Source organism: Dipodomys spectabilis, unplaced genomic scaffold (assembly GCF_019054845.1).
Source record: "Dipodomys spectabilis isolate Male_0828 unplaced genomic scaffold, ASM1905484v1 ptg000098l, whole genome shotgun sequence".
In the NCBI taxonomy this organism is placed as follows: Eukaryota; Metazoa; Chordata; class Mammalia; order Rodentia; family Heteromyidae; genus Dipodomys; species Dipodomys spectabilis.
The window spans coordinates 6,033,222-6,056,859 of NW_024870775.1; the positions used below are offsets into that span (position 1 = coordinate 6,033,222).

The window sequence follows — 23,638 nt, forward strand, 5'->3', positions numbered from 1 at the left end:
ATGGCCGCGTGCGGCCTGCGACCCCGGCTCCTCCTCCTCATGCTGCTGCCGCTGCTGCTACTGCTGCTGCCGCCCCCCACAGTCCGTGCCTCAGCCTCCGACCGGGACCGGCCCCGGGGCGGGAACGTGGTCAACCCCGGTGAGAGCCCGAGGTTCAGGCCTCCCCTACCGGTCTGGAGCGCTGGGAGGACCCCCCGAGGGCTCCCGACGCTCCTCGCCCCAGGGCGGGAAGATTTAAGAGGGAATGGTCATCCTAACTATCCGGAGGCTGAGATCCGAGGATCACGGTTCGAAGCCAGCCAGGAAAGGCCATGAGACTCTTAGCTCCAATTATTTACCAAAAGGCCAGAAGTGGAGTTGTGGTTCAGGTGGTAGAGCACAAGGCTTGAGCATAAAATACTAAGGAGCAGTGCCTAGGACCTGAGTTCAAGCTCAAGAAACAAAGGGTGGGGGGGCCCTAGGGGAACTGGGGAGGCTGGAAAGCAGAAAGAAAAGGACAGCATGGAATTAGGGGAGCGTGGGGAGCAGTGGGCAGGTGGGCCTCAGATATTTGTTCCTGACTGATGACAGAGAAGCTGTTGGTGATCACCGTGGCCACAGCAGAAACAGAGGGATATTTGCGCTTCCTGCAGTCTGCAAAGTTTTTCAACTACACTGTGCGAGTGAGTCAGGGTCCCGGGGAGGGGGCTGGAGGCTGTGTGCAGGGGTCCTCATAGTAAATCTCCTCAGTGTTGTCTGTGCCTGAACCCCCTCCTGGCATGGCCGGTCTCTCCCACAGACCCTGGGCCTGGGACAGGAGTGGCGAGGGGGCGATGTGGCTCGGACAGTTGGTGGAGGCCAGAAGGTCAGGTGGCTAAAGAAGGAAATGGAGAAGTATGCAGAAAGAGAGGACATGGTCATCATGTTTGTGGACAGGTCTGGAAGGGCTGAGGGGGTGGGGTGGGGAGAGGAGTGAAGAAAGCAGGGAGGAGGGAGCTGTGGTCCCTAGCAGCCTCCTGCTCATCCTCCCTTTCCTTTACCAGCTATGATGTTCTTCTGGCGGGCAGCCCCTCAGAGCTGCTGAAGAAGTTTATCCAGACTGGCAGCCGCCTGCTCTTCTCCGCAGAGGCCTTCTGCTGGCCCGAGTGGGGCCTGGCGGAGCAGTACCCCGAGGTGGGCTCTGGCAAGCGCTTTCTCAACTCCGGTGGTGAGTGACAGGGGGCCCAAGGCTGAGGAAGGGGCCCAGAGTTGTGGGTGGGATGTGGGGTCCTCTAGGCCTGAGGCTGGGTCAGGTCCTAGGGACCCTGGGAGGTTTGGGGTCAACTCCTCTTCCACCTACCAGGCTTCATCGGTTTTGCCCCCACCATCCACCAAATTGTCCGTCAGTGGAAATACAAGGATGATGATGATGACCAATTGTTCTATACTCGGCTCTACCTGGACCCAGGGCTGCGGGTAGGGAGGATTGGGGGAGGATTGTCCCTGTAAGGGGAGGAGGGGGGCTCGGGCTGAATGGGAAAGAAGGTTTAGAAGGGGTCAGGCTGGACGCTGATGGTTCACGCCCATAATCCTAGCTAGTTAGGAGGCTGAAATCAGGATTTCAGTTAGATACCAGCCTATGTGGAAAAATCTGTGAGACTCTTCATTTCTAGTTAGCCAGCAAAAAGGTGAAAATGGTGATTGTGGTAGAGCACTAGTGTTGAACAGAAAAAGCCAAGGGAGAGTGAGAGGACTTGAGTTCAAGCCCTGGTACCAGCCCCTCTCCAAAAAAGAGAAGAGGAAGAGAGGATTGGGAAAATGTAAAGCATGAGGAGCAGGGCGCCCTGCGCTCTGTGGTTAACCGCCCCATCTTACCCCATCCAGGAGAAACTCAGCCTTAATCTGGACCATAAATCCCGGATCTTCCAGAACCTCAATGGGGCTTTAGGTAAGGAGGAGGCGCTGGGGGTGGGAAGCAAAGGGCCCTGCTTCTGGCCAGAGCTCCTGGTGGAACTCAGCTGGTATCCACCTGGCCTGCGTGTATACATCTGCGTACGCACACCTGTTCCCTTCAGCTTCGTGTTCACATCTGTGTCTACCTCATCTGTACATGTGTGTATGTACCTGTGTGTACCTCGCCTATATATTGACATCTGTGTCCCTCACCTGTGTATCCACACTGTGTACACCTCACCTGTGTGCTCACACCGGGTGTACACCTCACCTGCATATTCACACCTGTGCACACCTCATTTGTGTTCATACCCGTGTACTCCATCATCTGTGTATTCATACCTGTGTGTATCTCACTTGTGTGTTCTCACCTGTGTATACCTAACCTATGTATTCACACCTGTGTATACCTTATCTGTATGTTCACACCTGTGCACACTTCATCTATGTGTTCATACCTCTGTATACCTCACCTGTGTGTTCACATCTGCGTATTCCATCACTTGTGTATTTATACTTGTGTACACCTCACCTTTCTATTCAAACCCGTGTACACCTCCTGAGGTCCATCATGCTGCAGTGAAAACATCTGTCGGGAACATGCCGTGTGCTCAGTTATCCAAGAGCTTTAGGTCCTTGGTCACACCCTGTATAGCACAGGATCCCATGAGGGAAGGCCCCCCCAGGGGGAGGGTCTCTGGCTGTCCATCCTGAATGGATGCTTGGGGAGGGGAGGCAGCTACAGCCCATCCCAGGTCATTGCAGATGGTGGAGCTCTCTAGGGTGGCAGCAGCCTGCCCAGACCTACAGAAGAGCACCAGCTCCATCTGAACCACAATCATTAGAAATCACCCTATGTTGTGTGTGTGTGTGTGTGTGTATACATGTGTGCATACACTGTGCCAGTACTGAGGTTTGGACTTAGGGCTCAGGTGCTGTGGCACTCTCCCTTAGCTTTTTTGTGCAGGGTTGTTGCTCTGCCACTTGAGCCACAGCTCCACTTCCTACTTTTTGGTGACTAGTTGGAGATAAGAGTTTCACAGGCTTTCCTGCCCAGGCTGGCTTCAACCTGTGATCCTCAGATCTCAGCCTCCTGAATAGCTAGGATTACAGGCATGAGCCACCAGCAGCCAGTGACACCCCATATTTAGAAGATCCTGTTGCTTTCTTCCAGAGAAAAGGAGTCTAAACACCCTCCCCCCCCCCCAATTTCTTTCCCCAGATGAGGTGGTCTTAAAGTTTGATCGGAATCGTGTAAGGATCCGGAACGTGGCCTACGATACGCTTCCTGTAGTGGTCCATGGAAACGGCCCCACGAAGGTGCCCTCCCTCTGGCCTCTGCCTCTGCCAGTCCTGAGCCCTGGTTGTCCCCGGCCTCCTCTTCCCTGCTGCTGGGTGTCTGTGGACATCTGGGCCTTGGCTCACCACCGCTTCCCCTGCAGCTGCAGCTGAACTATCTGGGCAACTACGTCCCCAATGGCTGGACGCCCCAGGGGGGCTGTGGCTTCTGTAACCAGCATCGGAGGACTCTCGAGGGAAGCCAGGTGAGGCAGGCGCGGTGGGCTGTGGGAGCTGTCATGAGAGCTTGCCAGGTGGGGCCAGGCAGCGTGCAGGGACCCCCTGAGCCCCTCCCTTGCTGTGCTCCACAGCCTGCGCCCCGGGTGCTCCTGGCCGTGTTTGTGGAGCAGCCGACCCCGTTCCTGCCCCGCTTCCTGCAGCGCCTGTTGCATCTGGACTACCCCCCCGACCGTGTGGCGCTCTTCCTACACAACGCTGTAAGATGCCGCGGCCTCCGGGGGACCCCCTGCACCCCTCACCCACCTCGCACCCTCACCTCCCCTCTCCGCATCAGGAGGTGTACCATGAACCGCATGTCGCCGACGCCTGGCCACAGCTCCAAGACCACTTCTCAGCCGCGAAGCTGGTGGGGCCGGAGGAGGCGCTGGGCCCCGGGGAAGCCAGGGACATGGCCATGTGAGCAGCGCTCCCACCCCACACCAGGGCAGAACCATGAGGCCGTGCTTGCTCTGTTCCTTGGTGGGGGTAGGGGTCCCACCTGTCCAGCTGACCCTTCCTCTCACCCTTTGGCACCCACTTTGGCTCACACCACCTCTGGGGATGGGGGGGTGGGGTCTTATCGCTCTCCAGGGACCACTGCCGGCAGGACCCCGAGTGCGAATTCTACTTCAGCCTGGACGCCGATGCCGTCCTCACCAACCCACAAACCCTGCGCCTCCTCATTGAGCACAACAGGTCTGTCCTGTTCAGCCTGAGCCTCTGACAGCGAGCACCGGAACCCCCTCCACCTTCCCCCTCCACCTTCCCCGCCCCCTCAGCACCCGCATCGGATCCCTCTCCCCCACCCCGCCATAGGATCTGAGATCTTGGGACGAACCTCATCTTGTCTGCAGGAAGGTGATCGCCCCCATGCTGTCCCGGCATGGCAAGCTGTGGTCCAATTTCTGGGGGGCCCTGAGCCCCGATGAATACTACGCCCGCTCCGAGGACTATGTGGAGCTGGTGCAGCGGAAGCGAGTGTGAGTCCTGCCTGCACTGTGGCCTCTGCTTGAATCCCACAGGCCCTGCACCTTCCCCAGGCCCTCCCCCCTCCCCCCGACTCTGGTTGGGACTTGTGTGCTGGCCATGGCCAGCTGTGGGGTCGGGCCTGACCCAGGCTTTGAGCAGCTCAGCTTGCAGGGCTGTGGGGCCTCAGGCTCAGCCTTGGGATGCGCTTGTCTGCAGGGGCGTCTGGAACGTGCCCTACATAGCCCAGGCCTATGTGATCCGCGGGGACACGCTGAGGACTGAGCTACCCCAGAGGGACGTGTTCTCAGACAGCGACACAGACCCCGACATGGCCTTCTGCAAGAGCCTGCGGGACAGGGTGAGTGGTCAGCTGGGGAGGTCATCGCGTGTCACGGTCCTCACATGCCACCGTCAACCATGGAGGGGGTCTCCGCGTGTTACCTGTCCTCACATGCCACCGCCCCCTAGGGCATCTTCCTCCACCTCAGCAACCAGCATGAGTTCGGCCGGCTCCTGGCCACTTCCCGGTATGACACAGACCACCTACACCCCGATCTCTGGCAAATCTTCGACAACCCTGTGGTACGTGGGCCCAGGGACACGGCTGCAGGAGGGGTGACCCTGGGGGAGGTGGCCCAGGGGTGGGCAGGAAGAAGGCTCCACTCAGTGACTGTCCCCACCCAGGACTGGAGAGAAATATACATCCACGAGAACTACAGCCGCGCTCTGCACGGGGAGGGCCTGGTGGAACAGGTGAGCCCCCAGACCCTGACCCCTGCAGGCCCCCAAGGCCAGAGCCTCGGGTACATTGCTGGGCTAATGGTCACTGCGCCTGCCTTGAGGCCTGAGGGGTTTCTACTCAGGTGAGACTAGCGGAGATAGCGGGAGGCGTGGCTCAGTGGTAGAGTGCCGGCAGCAAGCCAGAGGCCCTGCATTCAATCCCTGTGCCATCAAATAGAAAGGAGAAACGAAGGCAGAGCAGATGGGCCGCTCACTGCCACCGGGGGCATTAATCAGTGATTCTTCTCTGTCCACTGAGGACACAGGCACTCAACCTTCCATCCTGTCCGGAGAAGCCAGTCCCAAGCCCGAGGCCAGGCTGTGTGGGTTGGCTTCTTCAGGACAGATTGTGTTGTTGGCAGTGAGTTTGAAAAACTCTGTCAGGGATGCTAGCCCCGGGCCCCTCCTTTCTTCGCACACAGCACCGCACTCTTCCACACTAGCCTCTCCCCTGCAGCCCTTCTTAGGCCTGGCCTGTTCCCCAGCTCCTTCCCTCTCCTCTCTGGCTCTCCTCCCTCCTCTGTCTCCCCCTCCCCCTCCCCTGAGCCCTTCCCGCTGCTGTCCCCAGCCCTGTCCAGATGTGTACTGGTTCCCGCTGCTCTCGGAGCAGATGTGTGACGAGCTGGTGGAGGAGATGGAGAACTTTGGCCAGTGGTCAGGAGGCCGGCACGAGGTGAGGGCTCTGGGAGAGGTGGGCCTTCATTCATTCATGCATTCATTCATTCCTGGGGTATTTCCAGGTACTTTGGTGTGGGCAGCACAGGTTCTGTGGACAGGCGTGGGAGGGCCAGGGGCTTTGCAGGAGGGGGCACTTACGGCCCAGCGTGGCCCTGCAGGTATGGGGGGCTGTGCCCAGGGATGTGGGCACTCAAGGCCTGCTGCCCGCAGGATTCAAGGCTGGCTGGTGGCTACGAGAACGTGCCCACCGTGGATATCCACATGAAGCAGGTGGGCTACGAGGACCAGTGGCTGCAGCTGCTCAGGACCTATGTGGGGCCCATGACCGAGAACCTCTTCCCAGGCTACCACACCAAGGTGGGCTGCCACCCCGCCACACCCCAGCCTCTGCACGGAGCCCTCTGGCATTCAGGGTAACATGGAATCTGGTCCTGGGTTCAAGATACTACAGGAAACAGCCGCTGGGCACCAGTGGCCCATGTCTGTCTTCCTAGCTACTCTGGAGGCTGAGATCTGAGGATTGGGGTTTGAAGCCAGCCCCGGCAGGAAAGTCTATTAGACTCTCATCTCCAGTTGTCTACCACAAAAGCCAGAAGCAGAGCTGTGGCTCTAATGTAGAGCACAAGCCTTGAGGGGAAAAACCAAAGGGACAGCACCCAGGTCCCCAGTTCAAATACTAGCACACACACCAAAAGCCCCCCATTCCCTCCCCCCACCCCCACCCCAGCCTTCCTTGCAGCTTCTCCCGTGCCCCCTATAGACCCGGGCCGTGATGAACTTCGTGGTCCGCTACCGGCCAGATGAGCAGCCCGCGCTGCAGCCCCATCACGACTCCTCCACCTTCACCCTCAACGTGGCCCTCAACCACAAAGGCCGGGACTATGAGGTGACGCCTGCCCCGCCCTCAGCTGGGCCTCTTCCTACTCTCCAGCTAGGTGTGGGCAGCTTCCCAGGGTGCCTACTGTCCTTTGCTCCTGTCCCCACCTCTCTTCCCCTCCTCCCCCTCTCCATGTCTACCCCCATAATTGCTGCTGCTCCTCCCCTCCATGTCTGCCCCCCTCCTCCTGACCCCTGTACCCCCCCATGCCCCCCCCTGTCCTCCTGCTCCATATCTGCTCCCTCTCCTTCTCTAGGGAGGCGGCTGCCGTTTCCTGCGCTACAACTGCATCATCTCGTCCCCGAGAAAAGGCTGGGGGCTTCTACACCCAGGCCGCCTCACCCACTACCACGAGGGGCTGCCCACGACGCGGGGCACGCGCTACATCATGGTGTCCTTCGTTGACCCCTGACACTAACCACGCTGCCAAACTTGCCCTGCCATTGTGCCTTTTTGGGGGGCCCTGCCCCCATCCTCAGAGGGTTCTATCCGTCTCCTGCTTCCTGACCCTGAGTCCTGTGTGCCTGGGCCGAGACGCCTCACCTCCTCCCCATCTCTGGCCCTTCAGGAAGCTCCTGGCATCCCCTGCCCTCCCCACCACAGCCGGGGGGGGGGGAGTTCCAGGGGGCTCCCCGTGTATTAAGTTATTACAGTTTTTCAGTCTCCCTCTCAATAAAGGAGAGTTTGTAAGTGGTGAGCTCATGACATTGGCTTTGGGTGGTCTTGCATCCACCTCCTGCCTCTGCCACCCACAGCGGGGGCCCTGATGGACGTGGTTTTGGTTTTGTGCCCATACTGAGGCTCGAACTCAGGGCTTTGTGCACTGAAAAGCTTGGCTTTTTCCACTCAAGGCCGGCACTCACCACTTCCACTTGAGCCACAGCTCCACTTCTAGCTTTTTGCTCGTTAATTGTGGATAAGAGTGTCAGAGTTTATGTGCCCAGGAGCTTCCGACTTCTCACCTCTCAGCTTCCCGAGCAGCTAGGAGGGCAGGTGTGAGCACGGGCGCCCGGCTCCTGCTTGCCTTCAGAGGGATGGGGGGAGGAGCGGAGCCGCTCGCTCCTCACTGCCAGCCTGGAAAATGCATCAGACGGGCTGAGCATAGGAAGGGCAGCACGGTCAGGTGCAGACGAGAGGCCCCCATGTTTTGTCCTGGCCCCCACTTTGAGGAGAGTAGGAGGGCATCTCTCTGGAGCAGGGCTGCTGGGATGGGTGTGTGTGTGTGTGATGGGTGTGTGTGTGTGATGGGTGTGTGTGTGTGATGGGTGTGTGTATGTGATGGGTGTGTGTGTGTGTGTGTGTGGTGGGTGGGTGGGTGTGATGGGTGGGTGGGTGTGTGTGATGGGTGGGTGTGATGGGTGGGTGGGCGTGTGTGATGGGTGGGTGGGTGGGTGTGGGTGTGGCAGCAGTGGGAAGTCCTGGAAGCCTGGCTCCTGTGGCAGAGCCTCTATGTCTGGGTAGAGGCATCCCCAGGAAGGTTCCAGAACTGGAATGTGGAGTAGGTCCAAAAGGAATGAGAACAGATCTGGGTCTCCAAGGAACCATGCTGGGGCCCCTCGAGGCCCTCTGGGGAGAATAGACCTTGCTCCTTTGGTGTGCCTTCCCCAGCCTTGCACTTAATATTCAATTTGCCTCTCAATCTTCCCTTTTGGAGGCCTTTTAATCCACCCTGTGCAATATGTCATGAATATTTGTCTTAGGCTTGGGAAGGTGGCTCAGTGGTAGAGCGCTTGCCTTGCATGCATGAGGCCATGGGTTCGATTCCTCAGCACCACATAAGCAAAAAGAAAAAAGCCAGAAGTGGCGCTTTGGCTCAAGTGGTAGAGCGTTATCCTTGAGCTGAAGAGCTGAGGGACAGCGCCCAGGCCCAGAGTTCAGGCCCCACGACCGAACCCCCCCCCCCCCAAAAACAGAATATTTGTCTTAAAATTCAAAGCCACAAAACAAAATGTTATGGGGTTAAAAAAAAAAAAAACAAAAAAAAGCTGGGTGCCTGTGGCTCACACCTGTCATCCTAGCTGCTCAGGAGGCTGAGACCTGAGGATTACACTTCCAGGCCAATCCCGGCAGGAATGTGAGACTCTTTATCTCCAATGAACCACCAGAAAACCAGAAGTGGCACCATGGCTCAAGTGATAGAGTGCCTTCCTTGAGCTGAAGAGCTGAGGGACAGAGCCAGGCCCAGAGTTCAAGCCCCAAGACCAACAAAAGTAAAAAACAACACCGAACTAATCTTGCCAAATTCACTCCCTGTCAGATTGTTGATAAATATCTTATGTAAATAGCTTTTTTTGAAAAGGAAATAAAATCAGCTGGAACTGAAGAAGTGTGACGTGGAAGTCTGGGCATGGTAGTGCACACCTGTCATCCCAGCGTTAGGCAAGGCCAGTGCGAAAGGGTTGTGAACTCCTGCAGTCTGGCCACATCAAATACATTTCTCAAAAGGTAAATAATTTTATTTATTTATTTGGTCATTTGTGGCACTTGAACTTGGGGCCTGGGTGCTGTCCCTGAGCGTTTCTGTTCAAGGGTAGTACTCTATCACTTTGCCCTACAGTTCCACTTTTCTGGTGGTTAATTGGAGATAAGAGTCTCACAGACATTCCTGTCCTGGCTAGATTTGAACCGGGATCCTCAGATCTCAGCGACCTGAATAGCTGGGATTATAGGCATGAGCCACTGGTGTTAAACATATATATATACAGGTTACCTGGTATGGCAGAATACAGCGTAGCCCCAGACATTTGGGAATGCTAAGCTGGGAAGCTACTTTAGGAGTTTGGGTCCAGTCAGCACAACATAGAATGAGCATGTCTGTGTCAGTGTGTGTACTGGTACTACAGCTTGAACAGTTGGCTTGCTTGCTCATGGCTGGACCTCAACCACTTTGACCCACCCCACCAGCCTGATATTTTGCATGTTAATGGCAGTAGAGTCTCTTAGACTTTTCTGCCCAAGCTGACTTCGAATCTGATCTCAGCCACCCCAGTAGCTAGGATTACAGGTGTGAGCCATTGGTGCTTGCTGTGGGACAGTCTTAAAAAAAAAAAAATGGGAGGGGGAGAGTATAGTTGAGGAGGTGGGAGGGAAAGGGATGGTAGGGGAAAAACAAAGGAGGAGGCAACAATGCTTGATAAGAAATGTACTCATTACCTTGCTCATGTAACTGTAACCCCTCTGTACAGTATTTTCACAATAAACATTAAAAAAAAAATTGCCAGCCAGGTGCCAGTAGCTCACACCAATTCCTAGCTACCCAAGGAGGCTGACCTCTGAGGATGGAGGTTCAAAGCCAGCCCAAGCAGGAAAGGCCAGGAGACTCTTATCTCCAATAAACCATTAGAAAACCAGAAGTAGTGCTGTGGCTGAAGGGGTAGAGCACTAGCCTTGAGCTGTAGAGCTGAGGGACAGGGCCCAGGCCCAGAGTTTAAGCCCCACAACTGACCAAAAAAGAAAAGAAGCATACTCCATATCTGACGTACTTAACTGTACATCACCTTTATAATAACAATAATTTTTTTAAGCTAAGGGACAGTGCCTAGGCCTTGAGTTCAAGCCCCAGGGCTGGTACAAAAAAGAAAAAAGGTACAAATCAGGCAAGCCAATCCTTTTCTGCCTTTTCCATCTCCCCAGCCCTGCACACATGCCCAGGAACGCTTCCTGTGTGCCTCCATCCCAGAAGAGAGCAGGTCATGTCAGCATGCGCCAAGCATCACTTGGCCATCTGGGGCCTTGCACCTGCCAGGCCAGCGCTGTATGAGTCACCCTGCCCACCGTCCACTTTGTCCCATGACCTGTGAAAACCGGGAGAAAGCCTCTTCGCAAGGTCCCTGGATGGGGACAGGGACGCTGGCGTCGCCTGCCTGTCCAGGCCCACTGTTGTGGTATTGATCGTGCTGTACATTGGGTACCATGAGTCATGGCTGCTTGGCCCCAGATGCCTGCGTACCCAGTGAGTCATGTCATTTGTCCTCATTACCAAGGGCCCAAGAGGATGACCTGAAGGACAATGTCACCCTGGGGAAAGCAAGGATGAAACCCACACCTCCGGGGCCTGGGATGGGGACATGCCTAGGGACATGTCTCCCCAGGCTCTAGCCAGTACCTGAGAGGCCAGGGTGGTGGTGAGGTGCTTGAGAGCAAGTCCCGAGGCTCACGCTGAGGGCCTTGTCTCAAGGGGCTCTCCAGTACTCAGCCTCCTGCCCCTCCCCCCCAGCAGAGCTGTCCCCTAAGCTACTCCTGGAGGAATAGACTCCCCCGAGTGCCAGATACCAGACAACAGTGGGACTAAGCATGTTTGTTTTCTTTTGTCAGTCCTGGGGCCTGAACTCTGGGCCTGGGCACTGTCCTTCAGCACTTCAGACTAAGGCTAGCGCTCTACCACTTGAGCCACAGCACCACTTCCGGCTTTTTCTGCTTATGTAATGCTGAGGAATGGGACCCAGGGCCTCATGCATGCAAGGCAAGCACTCTACCACCAAGCCACCTTCCCAGCCCCATGTTTGTTTGTTTTTAAAGACAATTTCCATTTATCCACATCCAACATTGATCAGGATTTATCTACATCCAACATGCTTCTAATATACAGAACATATAAAGATGTCTTTGGACTCAGGAGACTGAGATCCGAGGATCGTGGTTCAAAGCCAGCTGGTGCAGGAAAGTCTATGAGACGCTGATCTCCAATAAACCACCAGAAAATCCAAAGTGGCCTGTGGCTCAAAGTGGTAGAGCACTAGCCTGGAGCTGAAGGGCTTAGGAATAGTGCCCAGGCCAAGAGTTCAAGCCCCACGACCAACAGAAAAAAAAAAGATGTCTTCGACTGAGTGCTGGAGGCTCATGCCTGTAATTTAACTATTCAGGAAACAGATTTGAGAATCACGGTTCAAAACCTGGGCAGAAAAGTCCATGAGACTCATTTTCAATTAACCACCAAAAAACTGGAAGTGGAGCTATGGTTTAAGTGGTAGAGTGCTAGCCTTGAGGGGGAAAAAAAACTCAAAGATAGCACCTATGCCCTAAGTTCAAGTCCCAGTTTCAGCATCCAAAAACAAAAAGTTGCAATTCAACAACAAAACGACCCTTTTTAAATTAGTTTGAACTCAAAGCCTTGTGCTCTTGCTCTGCTTGCTTGCTTGCTTGCTCTTGGTTGGCTCTCTACCACCTGAACCATGCCTCCAGCATAGTTTTTGCCTTTTCTGCCCTTACTGGCAATGACATCTCTTGGGCTTTTCTGCTTGAGCCAGCCTCAAACCACAGTCCTCTGTATCTCAGCCTCCTGAGTAGCTAGGGTTATGGGCATGAGCCATAGCTCAATCTTTTTTTTTTTGTCAGTTGTGTGGGCTTGAACTCTGGGCTTGGGTGCTGTCCCTGAGCTCTTCAGCTCAAGGCAAGCGCTGAGCCACAGCACCTCTTCTGGTTTTCTGGTCCTTAATTGGAGATAAGAGTCTCATGGACTTTTCTTTTTTTTTTAATCCGATCGTGGGGCCTGAACTCTGGGCCTGGGCACTGTCCCTCAGCTCTTCAGCTCAAAGCTAGTGTTCTACCCTTGAGCCACAGTGCCACTTCCCGTTTTTTTGTTTATGTGGTGCTGAGGAATTGAACCCAAGGCCTCAGGCATGCAAGGCAAGCGCTCTACCACTGAGCCACCTTCCCAGCCCCGAGCTCTACTACTTTGATCCACAGCTCCACTTCCTGTTTTTGAGTGGTTAATTGGAGATACGAGTCTTTACAGACTTTCTTGCTTGGGCTGGCTTTGAACCTTGATCTTCAGATCTCAGCCTCCAGAGTAACTATGATTACAGGCATGAGCCTTTGGGCACTGGGTGAAGGGATTTCTTAAGTCTTTTTTGTTGTCATTCCATTACTGGATTTAAACTCAGGACCTCAGGCTCTCACTTGGCCTTTTTGCTCAAGGCTAGTGCTCCTGTGTAGAACCCCCAGCCCTACACCACCAAACCCTCCTCCACCTCCACCAGCACCAGCTCAAGCACCTCCCCCAGGCTTCTGGCCACACCCCTAACCATGCACGTGTGATCCTATTGGTCCAAGTGTGTGAGTTCTGGTGTTATTGGTCCAAGCCCGGAGTGATGACTCCCCCACCTCACCCAGATCTGGAGGCTGGGGAAGAGGGGGGTAGTTTGGGGACCGGTGGACACCAGGACCAGGAGTGGGGGGGGGTCCCTAGGCTTAGGAGTACCCCTGCACCACTCCCCTGCGCCTTTGGAGACCTCAGCTGCAGGAGTCTTGGCTGCCTTACTTTGTATCTTTTCTTTCCAGGCACTTGGTAAGTTCCCCAAGCCTGGGGACTCTGTTTCCAGAAAGAAGCAGGGTGAGTTCTCCTCCCCAGGGTGAAGAGAGCCCTGGGGAGGAGCCTGGCAGACACCTAGATCTGAGAAAACTGAGCCACGGCCGGCCTCACCGCCCAGGGCCCGGCCTGGGCTCCGGTGGCCCCTGACCCCGCCTGACTGTGGGGACCACGATGCCCAGGAGGGAAGGCCGTGCTCTGGGTCGGAGACACTGCCAAAATGAATTCTGGGGCTTCAGAATAGACACTTGGCCTGTCACCCCCAAAGCCTACCTGCAAATGGGGGTGCCCGTGGTCTGCTCCCCAGCTGGTGAGAAGCACGGAGCGGGATCTGTCCCAGAACAGCCTGCTTGCCTTCCATCCTTATCAGGGCCCCCAGGATTGGCACCTTCGCCCTCTTCTACACCAAACCACGGGCTTCCGGCCTCCAGCCACCCTGTGGGGTTGCCAGCACCCCTCTTCTGCGACCCTCTGCCGTTGGGGAATTCCTTGGGCCACCCATACCCATACCCCACCTGACTGCTTGCCAGGATGCACCCTGACCCCAGCCTCTGCCCTCTGCTCCAGCCAGCCCAGAACGCCTGGCCCAGCCTTGACCTCTGACCTCGTGGGCCCCACCAGAAGGTACACTGGGGAGCACCATGGGCCCCGTGGACCCCCTGCAGTGGGTGGCCTGACCGCAGGAGGGGGCAAATTAAGGAAGGAAGACACCCCAGGCTCTGTGTGTGTGAGTGTGTGTGTGTGTGTATCTATGCCAGTGGCTTTGACGTTTGACGTTTCCAGTGACTTGCAGACTTTGCTGTGTGTGCCAGCACAGTGCTGTGTCCAGGTCCTCAGCCCTTCAGCTGGGGCTGGCCCTGAGCTTTTACTGCCCAAAGCTGGCACTCTACCACTTGAACCACTTTTGCTAGTTAACTAGAGATAAGAGGCTCTCAGAGTTATCTGCCTGGCCTGGCTTCACACAACAATCCTCAAATCTCAGCTTCCTGAGTAGCTAGGATTACAGATGTGAGCCACTGTGCTTGGCTTAAATTACTGTTTTATCCAAGGTTATTAAGGGGCTCCCTATATCATCTCTTGTCCCACGTAGCTGATCCAATCACCCCCATACTGGGTGATTTCCGTTCCAATTGGAAGGGTCTAACTCCAGAACTGTCTGTGAACTTTGGAAGTGTGAGTGGCACGGGGCACATCCGGACTGCCTCTCCCTGCCATCCTCCATGTGGCCACCAGGGGTGTCTCTGCTCAGAAGGTGGATCTGTCCTTCAGCCAGCTGCTGCCCATTTCCCTGCCGCAGGTGGCCAGCCCACCCACTGAGATGGGCCCAAGGTCCAGCCACAGAACTGTTCGAGTCTGGGCTCAACCCAGGCTGATCCCTCCTGCCCTGGCCACAGTACAGCACCAGGGCCTCCACCTCCCTCATCCAGGTTCCCCTGACCTGTGAGTGGTTCAGGGCTTTCCTCTGCATCTCTGGATCTCTTCCCAATCCTAGCTACTCAGAAAGCTGAGATCTGAGGATCTCTGTTCAAATCCAGCCAGGGCAGAAAAGTCTGTGACTCTTATCTCCAATAAATCACTAGAAAACCAGAAGTGGCACTGTGGCTCAACAAAAAAAAAAAAGATCTCCCTACTGTAACCCTCCATGTGGCCTCAAGCACCAGCTGACGGATTGGTAAGGAAGATAACTGCATTAGATTCCAGCACATTGAACATCTTCCAATCCATGGGTTCATAATCCTACTGGAAAAGGATAAGTCATCCTAGTTATTCAGGAGGCTGAGATCAGGAGGATCACAGTTCAAAGCCAGCCCAGGCAGGAAAGTCCTGTGAGATTCTTATCTCCAAAGAACCACCAGAAAAATCAGAGTAGTGCTGTGGCTCAAAGTGATAGAGCACAGCCTTGGGCAAAAGAGCTCAGGGACAGCACCCAGGTCCTGAGTTCAAGCCCCACTAGTGGCAAAAAATAATAAATGACCCACAAAAAACTGGCTAGAGGTGTGGTTCAAGTGGTAGAATGCCAGCTGAGAAACCAAATTGAGCACGCGTGAAGCCTTGAGTTCAAACCTCAATTCCACAAAATAGTAATAATAATGAAAAAAGAAAAGGCTGAAGGTATGGCACAAGTGGTAGAGTGCTTACCTCGCAAACACAAGGCCCTGAGTTCAAACCCCAGTGCTGCACTATAAAGGATGCCAAACAATGAAATTATTTTTCACTTTTTTTTTTTTGTCAGTTGTGGGACTTGAACTCTGGGCCTGGGCTTTGTCCCTGAGCTCTTCAGCTCAAGGCTAGCATTCTATCAACTTCAGCTACAGGGCCACTTCTGGCTTTTTTTCTGCTTATATGGTGCTGAGGAATCAAACCCAGGGCCTCATGCATGCAAGGCAAGCGCTCTACCACTGAACCACCTTCCCAGCCCCCTTTTTCACTTTTTTTGAACTCACAATCCTCCTGCCTCAGCTCCCCAAGTGCTGGGATTACAGGTGTGTGCCACCATGCCCATCTCTGGTCTCTGATAAGGGTACCAGTATCCTTCATGAAGAGCAAGATGGAGGGGAACCCCGTGTGGCTGTTTCTAGACTCCTCCAGTTCTTTGTATAGAATAAACAAGAGGGGCGCCCCTAGGCTTGAGCAAGCTCTACAGCATCGCATGGGAGACTGGTGACTGCGGCGGGCTGGATCATCAACCGGACTTCTGTGCCGGAAGTGCTGTGTCAGGCGCTGCTGGCATCATCTCAATCGGTCCTTCCTGGAAGCACCGTGCTGCGTGCTTTTATAAATAGGGAGGATGGAGCCTCGTGATTCACGGCCAGCGAGCGCGGTATCCCAGACAGCTGCCTTCTGGGATGGTTTTCAGTAAGGCTTTCATTCCAGTCCTTAGGGCGTTCCTCAGCAGTGACTTGAGGCCAGTTATTTAACCCTTTGATCTCTGGTCTCTGTCTTTATCTGTGACGGGGAGAGCAGTGGCTTCTTTTTGTCGATTCCCACCCAAGTGTACCCAGCCCTGTATACTCAAAGAAAAGGGGGAATCGCCCAAGGAAGTCTCTGGATGAGGAGAAATAAGGAAGAAGAGAGAGGGCTCAGCCTCAGCCTTGAGAGCAGAGGAAGAAGAGGCGTCCATGCCTACATCCTAGCTACTCTGGAGGCTGAGATCTGAGGACCAGGGTTCAAAGCCAGCCCAGGCAGGCAAATCCATATGTGGCTCAAGTGATAGACGCTAACCTTGAGCAAAAGGAGCCCAGGGACAGTGCCCAGGCCCAGAGTTCAAGTCTCAATACAGGCACACACACACACACACAGGCTGAGACCAGGCTGGACGCTTTATATTGGGGTCAAGTTATTTCCCCTGGTTTCTCTCATGGCTTCTCTGAGGAGCCAATGGGCCGTAGCATCCCATGTGCAGACAGAGGCCAACAGTGTCCCTCATGAATGGCAGGTTTACGGGCTGGGAAGATGGCTCCGTGGTAGAGTGCTAGCCTTGAGCTGAAGAGCTGAAGGACACCACCCAGGCCCAGAGTTCAGGCCCCACGACCCACCGATGCACACTCACACACACACACACACTCACACACACACACAAGAATGGCGGGTTTATGTTAGTCATATTTCAATCCAAGTAAACAAATGAAAAGGGAGAAATGCTGGCAGGTCAGGTGGTGCAGGCCTGTAATCCCAGCACCCAGGGGACTAAAGCAGAAGGAGGCTGAATTGAGGGTCAGCATGAGTCACATACTCAAGGCCTCTTTAAAAATAAAAAACAGGTAAAGCGAATCTTCTTCCACTGTTTCACAGGTTGCAGCCAGTGTGTCTTTGGACCTGCGGTGGCTTCAATGGCAGAGGAAGCCAGGATCTCCCCACTTTTCAAGGCCGTGCTCCCAATCATCTAACTTCCTTCCACCAGGCCCCTCCTCTTAAAGGTCTGACCACCTTCCCAGAGCACCAGCACAGAATAGCAAGGAAGCCTTCAACAAGCCAGGAGCCTCCGTGTTACATTTCCCATCCTGATCACCACATTTCCCATCTGGCCCAAGGTAGGGAACCGCCCAGAATTTACTTTCCTCACTTGTGAAGTGTTCATACCACCCCACACCCTGTAGCACCATGAAAATATCCAGCGTGGTTCTGTGGTTCACACCGCATTACCCCTCCACAGCGGTGGTCCTGGAGGCCTGTGAGCCTGGACTTGACTGTCTTCTGGATCACCCCGCTCCAGGCTATGGGGCCTGCCTTCCCGGCAAGCCCTGGGCCCCGCAAGGACACTGAGAGCCCCTGGTTTTCTCTGATGGGCAAAAGCAGTCGTGGGATTATACTCATCTTTTCTTTCCTTGTATGTGTGTGCCAGTACTGAGGCTTGAACTGAGGCCTGGGTGCTAGCCCTGCACTTTTTCACCCAAGGCTGACACCTCTACCACTCGAGCCACAGCTCCACTTCTGGCTTTTTGCTGATCAATGGGAGATACACAGTCTCACGGACTTTCCTGCCTGTGCTGGCTTTGAACCTTGAGCCTCCGATCTTGCCTCCTGAGTAGCTGGGAGGAGACAGGTGTGAGGCACGGGGCAGGTGGCTGGGTGTCCATCTCCTCTGTCTACGTTTTGGGGCTGCCCAGGCCTCTTCCAGGTACTTTCATACCTCCAGCAGCTGGCTGGAGTCAGAGGGTTTCTTGGGAGTGGTGGGAGGTGGCTGAGAAATACCCAGATTGAGAATGGAAATGCTGGGTTTGCTGGGGCGGGAGTGTGGCCATCACTAAGCCAGCAGTCACCCCTCCTCCCAAACTTAGGACACCCCTCGCTGTTCTGCTCCCCAGATGGGACAAGAAGAGGCTGCAGCCCCATGGCTGCCTCTCCTGGGCACCCTGGGCCTCCAGTCCTCTTGATCTACGGCCACCCCAGGTTTTCTCGGTGGCCCTAGGGTCTCTGCCCCTCTGAACAGCTACTGGGGAGGAGACTGGATGGGTTCAGGTTCACGTCCTCTGAACCCAAGCCACCAGCACTCCACTCTGGGCTCCCTAAGCGCCGCCTTTTCTTTCTACCATCTCTGCGCCTGCCCAGCCTCCTCTGACACCCAACATCTGAGCTCGTGGCTCAGGTGAGGAGGTAGGCACCCAGTAGGAGTGGGGGGGCACGGGGTCAGGGTGGCCTTCTCTTGCACAGCTGAAAGGCACACACCCCTGGGCTCAGCCTCTGTGTTCTAGATAACTTAGATAATGGGGTACTAGGGTGTCCCAGGATGCTCTGATCTCCGGCAGGAGGACTTAGAATCTGCTCTGGTTTCCAGCCTTGCTGCCACCCCCCAGGCCAGCGCCCTCCCTGCTGACTGTCCACCCTGGAACCACACCCTTCCTCTGCCCCCTGGGCCATCTTCTTTCTCCCCTCTGATTACAGGGTGTCTCTTCCCGTCCCCGCCCTCCTGCAAGGCACCCTGGGGAACAGGGGTGCAGCACCCAGCTGGCTCCTTCCCATTCCCTAGGAGCGACTACTGTTAGGATTTATTTTGGCCCATGCTAGTGGGGTCAGGATATGTCTTAGGTTTCACCTCACTCCCCCGCAGCCCACTCTCCTCCCAGCCCGTACCCCTCTATCCCCCTTTGTTTCCTTTTGTCCTTCCTGCCCACCCTGTCCTCAGGGTGTGTTTGCTTCCTTTGTCCCTGCCTGGCGCTATCTCTTCTCTGTTCTCTCTTTTTCCTCCCCTGTTTCTGATACACCCATCCTCCCAAGGACCCCAATATATTGTGCGTGGGGCCCAACAGGGGTGTTCCCAGCAGTGATTGCATGGATGGATCATGCAGCACTGGTAGCTCACGCTTGTAATCCCAGCTAGTCAGGAGGCTGAGATCGGAGGACTGTGGGCAGGAAAGTCTGTAAGACTTGTCTCCAATTAACCAGCAAAAAGTTGGAAGTGAGCCAGGCACCAGTGGCTCACACCTGCAATCCTCGCTTCTCAGGAGGCTGAGATCTGAGGATTGTGGTTCAAAGTGAGTGCAGGCAGAAAGTCTGTGAGACTCTTACCTCCAATTAACTACTCAAAAACTGGAAGTGTCACTGTGGCTCAAGTGGTAGAGCACTAGCCTTGAGCACGGAGAGGTTCAGGGACAGCACCCATGCCCTGAGTTCAAGCTCCACAACTGACCAAAATAAAGCTGGAAGTGGAGCTCTGACTCAAGAGGTAGAGTACCAGCCTTGAGGGAAAAATGCTAAGCAAGAGCCCTAGGCTGTGAGTTCAAAGCCTAGTACTGACACAAAAAAGGGAGAACAGGTGTTAGAAGCAAAGGGGTGGACTAGAATGTTCTTCTTCTTCCTTGGGACTCAGAATGCCCAGCTGGGATATCTCACGCCCCAGTGCCAGTCCTAGCAGCCCTGTCTGAGATGCAGGCAGGTCCTGTGTGTGTAAGCATGTGCACGCATGTGTGCATGCATATGCGTCTGCTATACTGGGACTTGGACTCAGGGCCCAAGTGCTGTCCTTAGAGATAGAGTCTCAACAATTTTCCTGCACAAGTTGGCTTTGAACCCGGATCCTCCCATCTCAGTCTCCTGAGTAGCTGCTGGGCCTGAGCCGTGGGTGACCGGATGGATGGAGGGCCAGGAGCCGACCGGGTGCCATCAAACGGCTGCCTTTCCCTTACCCGCCGTCAGGCACATCACGCCACCCCCACGCACGAGGGCATCACCCTGACGCACGGGGCGTCACATCCACGCACGCACCACTACCACGCACGTCATGTCACGTCACCACGCACGCCTTGCGCAGGGGCAGCCTCCGTAAGCCCCGCAGCGCCCGCCGCTGCTCGCATCCTCCACGCCGGGCTCCGGCGCTTCCTGGCGCCCCAGTCCCCAGGGCAGCCCGCAGACCTCAGCCCGGCTGGCCAGGGGCTTCCCGTTTGGCCCGGGGCTGACCGAGCTGGGCCTGCTGGACGCAGGGTCCAGCCCTCTCCTTCCTGGGGAGCACTGGCACTTCCCGCATGGCGTATGCAGACGCGCGCATGCGCCCCCGTCCCCCTGCCTCGCCAGAATCCCCCCTGGAGACTGTGGAGCCTTGGAAGCAGGTTCCCTGGCCAGGCAAGGTGAAGGACTGGGAGCCTTACTTCCCAGTGTTTCTGGACAGGGCTCCCTTCTTCCGGATCATGAACGCTCTTTGAACCTACCCCCCTCCCCACACCTCTCTTTTGAGGCAGGGTCTTGCTTTGTAGCCCAGGCTGGCCTAGAACTAACTCACAGTCCTGGGCTAGGATTAAAGTAATGTGCCATTATACCTAGCTTGGCCTATAAATGCATCTTTTTGTTGTTGTTTGTGTGTGTTCTGGTCTTGGAGCTTGAACTCAGGGCCTGGGTCCTGTCCTTTAGCTTTTTCACTCAAGGTTGGCTCTCTACCACTTGAGCCACAGCTCCACTTCTGGTGTTTTTGATGGTTCATTGGAGATAATAGTTTCATAGACTTTCTCATCCGAGCTGGTTTTGAATGGAGATCCTCAGATCTCACCCTCCTGAGTAGCTAGGATTACAGGTGTGAGCCATGGGCACCTAGCTCTGTAAGTGCATTTGTCCAGCACTGTATCCCATGCTGCAGGATCCCCACACCAATGTCAGTGAGGAAACGTTCAAGGGTCTTAGTCGTCTGCCAATTGCAGGGACTAGAAAACCCGGGTATGCCGAACTCAGAACCCGCTCAGGGCTCCATAGAATGTCCCACCTCAGCTTGAACTGTTTATTGGATGGTGGACGTTCATTGCTTGCTGGGGATGCAATCTGAGATATGGGTATAATGGGGAAAGTGGGCACATCTCCCAGTTTGGGCTTTGCTGCTGCATAGCTCTGGCTGGCTCTGGCACCTGATCACGCTGGGACAATAAAGGACCATTTGCCCGCCCTCTGTGTGTGTGTGTTGTGTTCCACTTGGGGAGGGGCGGGGATGTGAGGCATTATCGCCCCCCTTCTCCAGAGTAGTGTTGGAAGGGTCTCTAAGCCCTTTTGCTGTGGGGCTAATGACTTCCTGCATGGAGGCGGCGGAGGTGGCTGGACACTGCCCCCCACCTCCACCCATCTGATCTGGGAAATAAGCAAGAGTTGGCAGCCCTGCTTCCCCGTCAGCCCAGGGATCCGGCTTTCTCTCCAGGACGTGAGCAGCTGCTAGCCAGATCCGCGTGGGCCCTACCCTCAAGCTCACCCCTGGCGCCCAGGACCAGCCTCCCTCAGCTCCAACGATCTGGGCATCTGAATCTCAGCTCTCCATTCGTTTCTCCCATTCCAGGGTGGGGGAAGCCGTGGGAAGAGCCTGGGTACCCCGTCTCCCCTCCCCACCTTCACAGTGCCCTCTCCTTTCCCCCCTCCCGCCCCCAGCAGAGCTCAGGGAGCAGCGGAGTCTGCAATTCCCAGATCTAACACACGGGGGCGCCAGGACAGGTGGGCGAGGCAGCGCAAGGTGTGTGAATGTGTGTGTGCACACGCGCGCGTGTGTCCGTCCATAGGTGTCTTTGTGTGTGTCTTGGTTTCTGTCCATGTACACTCGAGTCAGGGGATGTCTGGGTGGGATGTATCCTGGACAACATGCCTGGTGTCCCATCCCCCCGCGCCCCCATGCTTGCCGTGTTGCTATGTGATGGCTGGGGAGGGAAGCAGGTGACTTGTGAGTGTGTTGTCCGGTGCAGTTGTGAGTCCCCGAAACCGCGTCTCCTTCCTTCAGCAAGGGCTCTGACCACTGCCTGCCACCCTGACAACACGAACGGAAAGCTCTCCAGGCAGACCTCCGTTTCCCTGGACACAGTCTGCAGGACTGGGCTTCAGCTAGGTGTGACATTGTGCTTGTGAAGTGGGTGTGTCCAGCATCTTAGTGGGGTGTGTGTGTGTGAATGTGTGTGACAGATGGATTGTGGGGGAGGGGAGGATCTGGAGGGTGGAAATGCATACTTTTCTCTCTCTGGTGAGTTTCTGGATACTACCTTCATGGTGTGTGTGTGTGTGTGTGTGTGTGTGTTCCTTCAGTCTCTCTAGTCACACTCCCTCTCTCTCTCTCCTCTCTCTCTCTCTCTCCTTTTCTTGGTGACTCATTTCTGCGGCGTTGCCCTCCCCCGGCTTGCTGGGTCTCCCCTCCCCCTCTCAGGTGGGTGTTGGGGTCTGATAGAAGGGAACCCTGGGACTAAAAAAATAATAATAAGGTGGGCACCCCTTTGCCCCCCTCACCATCTCAGACCCTGCAGTGCCCCCCATGCTTCTCCCCAGTCCCTTCCACTTCTGGGATGACCAGAGATTAAGGCAATCATATCTACTAAATGGGGTCGTTTTCAGGAGGGTCTTCAGCAGCTACTTTCAGTTTGAAGTGGAGCCCCTGCCCCTCTCTCAAAGCACCCCCTCCCTGCTTGTCCCCCCTAAGGCTGACGCAATGAATGAATGGCTGCAGAGGTGAGTCACCGGTTGGGGGAGGGGGAAGAAGGGGACGGTGGTGAGGTGCCAGAAGGAGGGGGGATCTCAAGCCCCTGCCTCCCCCCCTCCCTTCCACATCTTAGGGAAAAGACCCCTCTGCCCACCTCCCCTGGCTTTCCAGACCTTCTGCTTTGGATCCCTGCTCTACCAGACCCATCTCCTGCCACTCTTTGGGGGGGAACAGAAGAGAATTCAGAAACAAAGATGGGTGGATTCATACCAACAAGCCAGCAAAGCCCAGGGGGTCCCCTCCAGCTGCTCACTGCCGCTGCGCTCTCTCTCCCAGCTGTCTTCCCTATTCCAGAAACCTTTTCCAGAATCCTCTAGAGGCAGCAGGGCATGAAGGACACCACGACTCAGCCCCTGGGAGATGGAAGCATGTGGGAAGGAGCTAGCTCAGGTAGGAAACAGGTGGGAAAGAGGCAGAAACAGACTCAGCGCGGAGAGGACGCGCGGCACAGGGGTCAGGCTATGGGATCGCCAAGCCCTGTTACTTCTTGTGCCAAGGTTGCAGTCTTGCCTTCCACCCCCCCCCCCCGGGGCTTTGGCAGGGCATGTGGGCATGTGGGCTTCTGAGAAACTCCCTGGGCATCTCAATAAGTAGGAGTTGGAAGGGGTTCTGCTGGAAATGGAGGATGCTCTGAAAAAGAGCCAAGGACCCAGAACCTGGTGTGGGGGGGGGGGGGAGGGGGGGTGGCTGCCAATGAGTAGCATGGACTCCCAGCCTTTATTCCACCAAGATCTAGAAAATGAGCAGGGCACATGGAAATCCATATAAACAATCACATACCGGTAAGCCATAGAAGGACCCCAAGAAATTCACAGGCACACACTCCCACCCACATGCATGCATGCGTGAGTGCGCGCGCGCGCACACACACACACACACACACACACACTGAGTACTACCTGGAATCCCTACCAAGTCACACATGACCCACCAATATGTCCAGAACTGGATTCATTCAAAGACTCAAAACTTCATGGGAATCCAGGAAGAGATCAGATTCCACACAGACACTCGGGAGCAGGCACAGAGGGGGAGAGAGACATACAGATCCCACACTCGTGCCCTTCTTGTCTTAATTTGTTTACCAACACACACCCCCTCCCACGTTTCTATTCCTTCCCCGGGTCTCCTTCAG

The 23,638-nt window shown here is 55.5% G+C and overlaps 1 protein-coding gene across 2 annotated transcripts; it reads left to right on the forward strand.

The window, feature by feature from the left end:
- Plod3 (procollagen-lysine,2-oxoglutarate 5-dioxygenase 3) lies at positions 1 to 22,657 on the forward strand. 2 transcript variants are annotated; one of them, XR_006148450.1, is made up of 20 exons: positions 1 to 139; positions 571 to 662; positions 779 to 915; positions 1,023 to 1,186; positions 1,322 to 1,434; positions 1,843 to 1,906; positions 3,134 to 3,231; positions 3,354 to 3,455; positions 3,561 to 3,686; positions 3,764 to 3,885; positions 4,060 to 4,164; positions 4,323 to 4,448; positions 4,654 to 4,795; positions 4,906 to 5,019; positions 5,122 to 5,190; positions 5,786 to 5,890; positions 6,106 to 6,252; positions 6,656 to 6,781; positions 7,029 to 7,263; positions 22,645 to 22,657. XR_006148450.1 is itself a non-coding variant. In XM_042686541.1 (19 exons), the coding sequence occupies exons 1-19, from the start codon at positions 1 to 3 to the stop codon at positions 7,182 to 7,184; spliced, it is 2,247 nt and encodes a 748-aa protein (XP_042542475.1). In that variant the 3' UTR covers positions 7,185 to 7,469. The 2 variants fall into 2 exon arrangements, 1 of the variants encoding a protein (XP_042542475.1); XM_042686541.1 differs by lacking the exon at positions 22,645 to 22,657 and having other exon boundaries at positions 7,029 to 7,469.
- Positions 22,658 to 23,638: the final 981 nt, after the last annotated feature.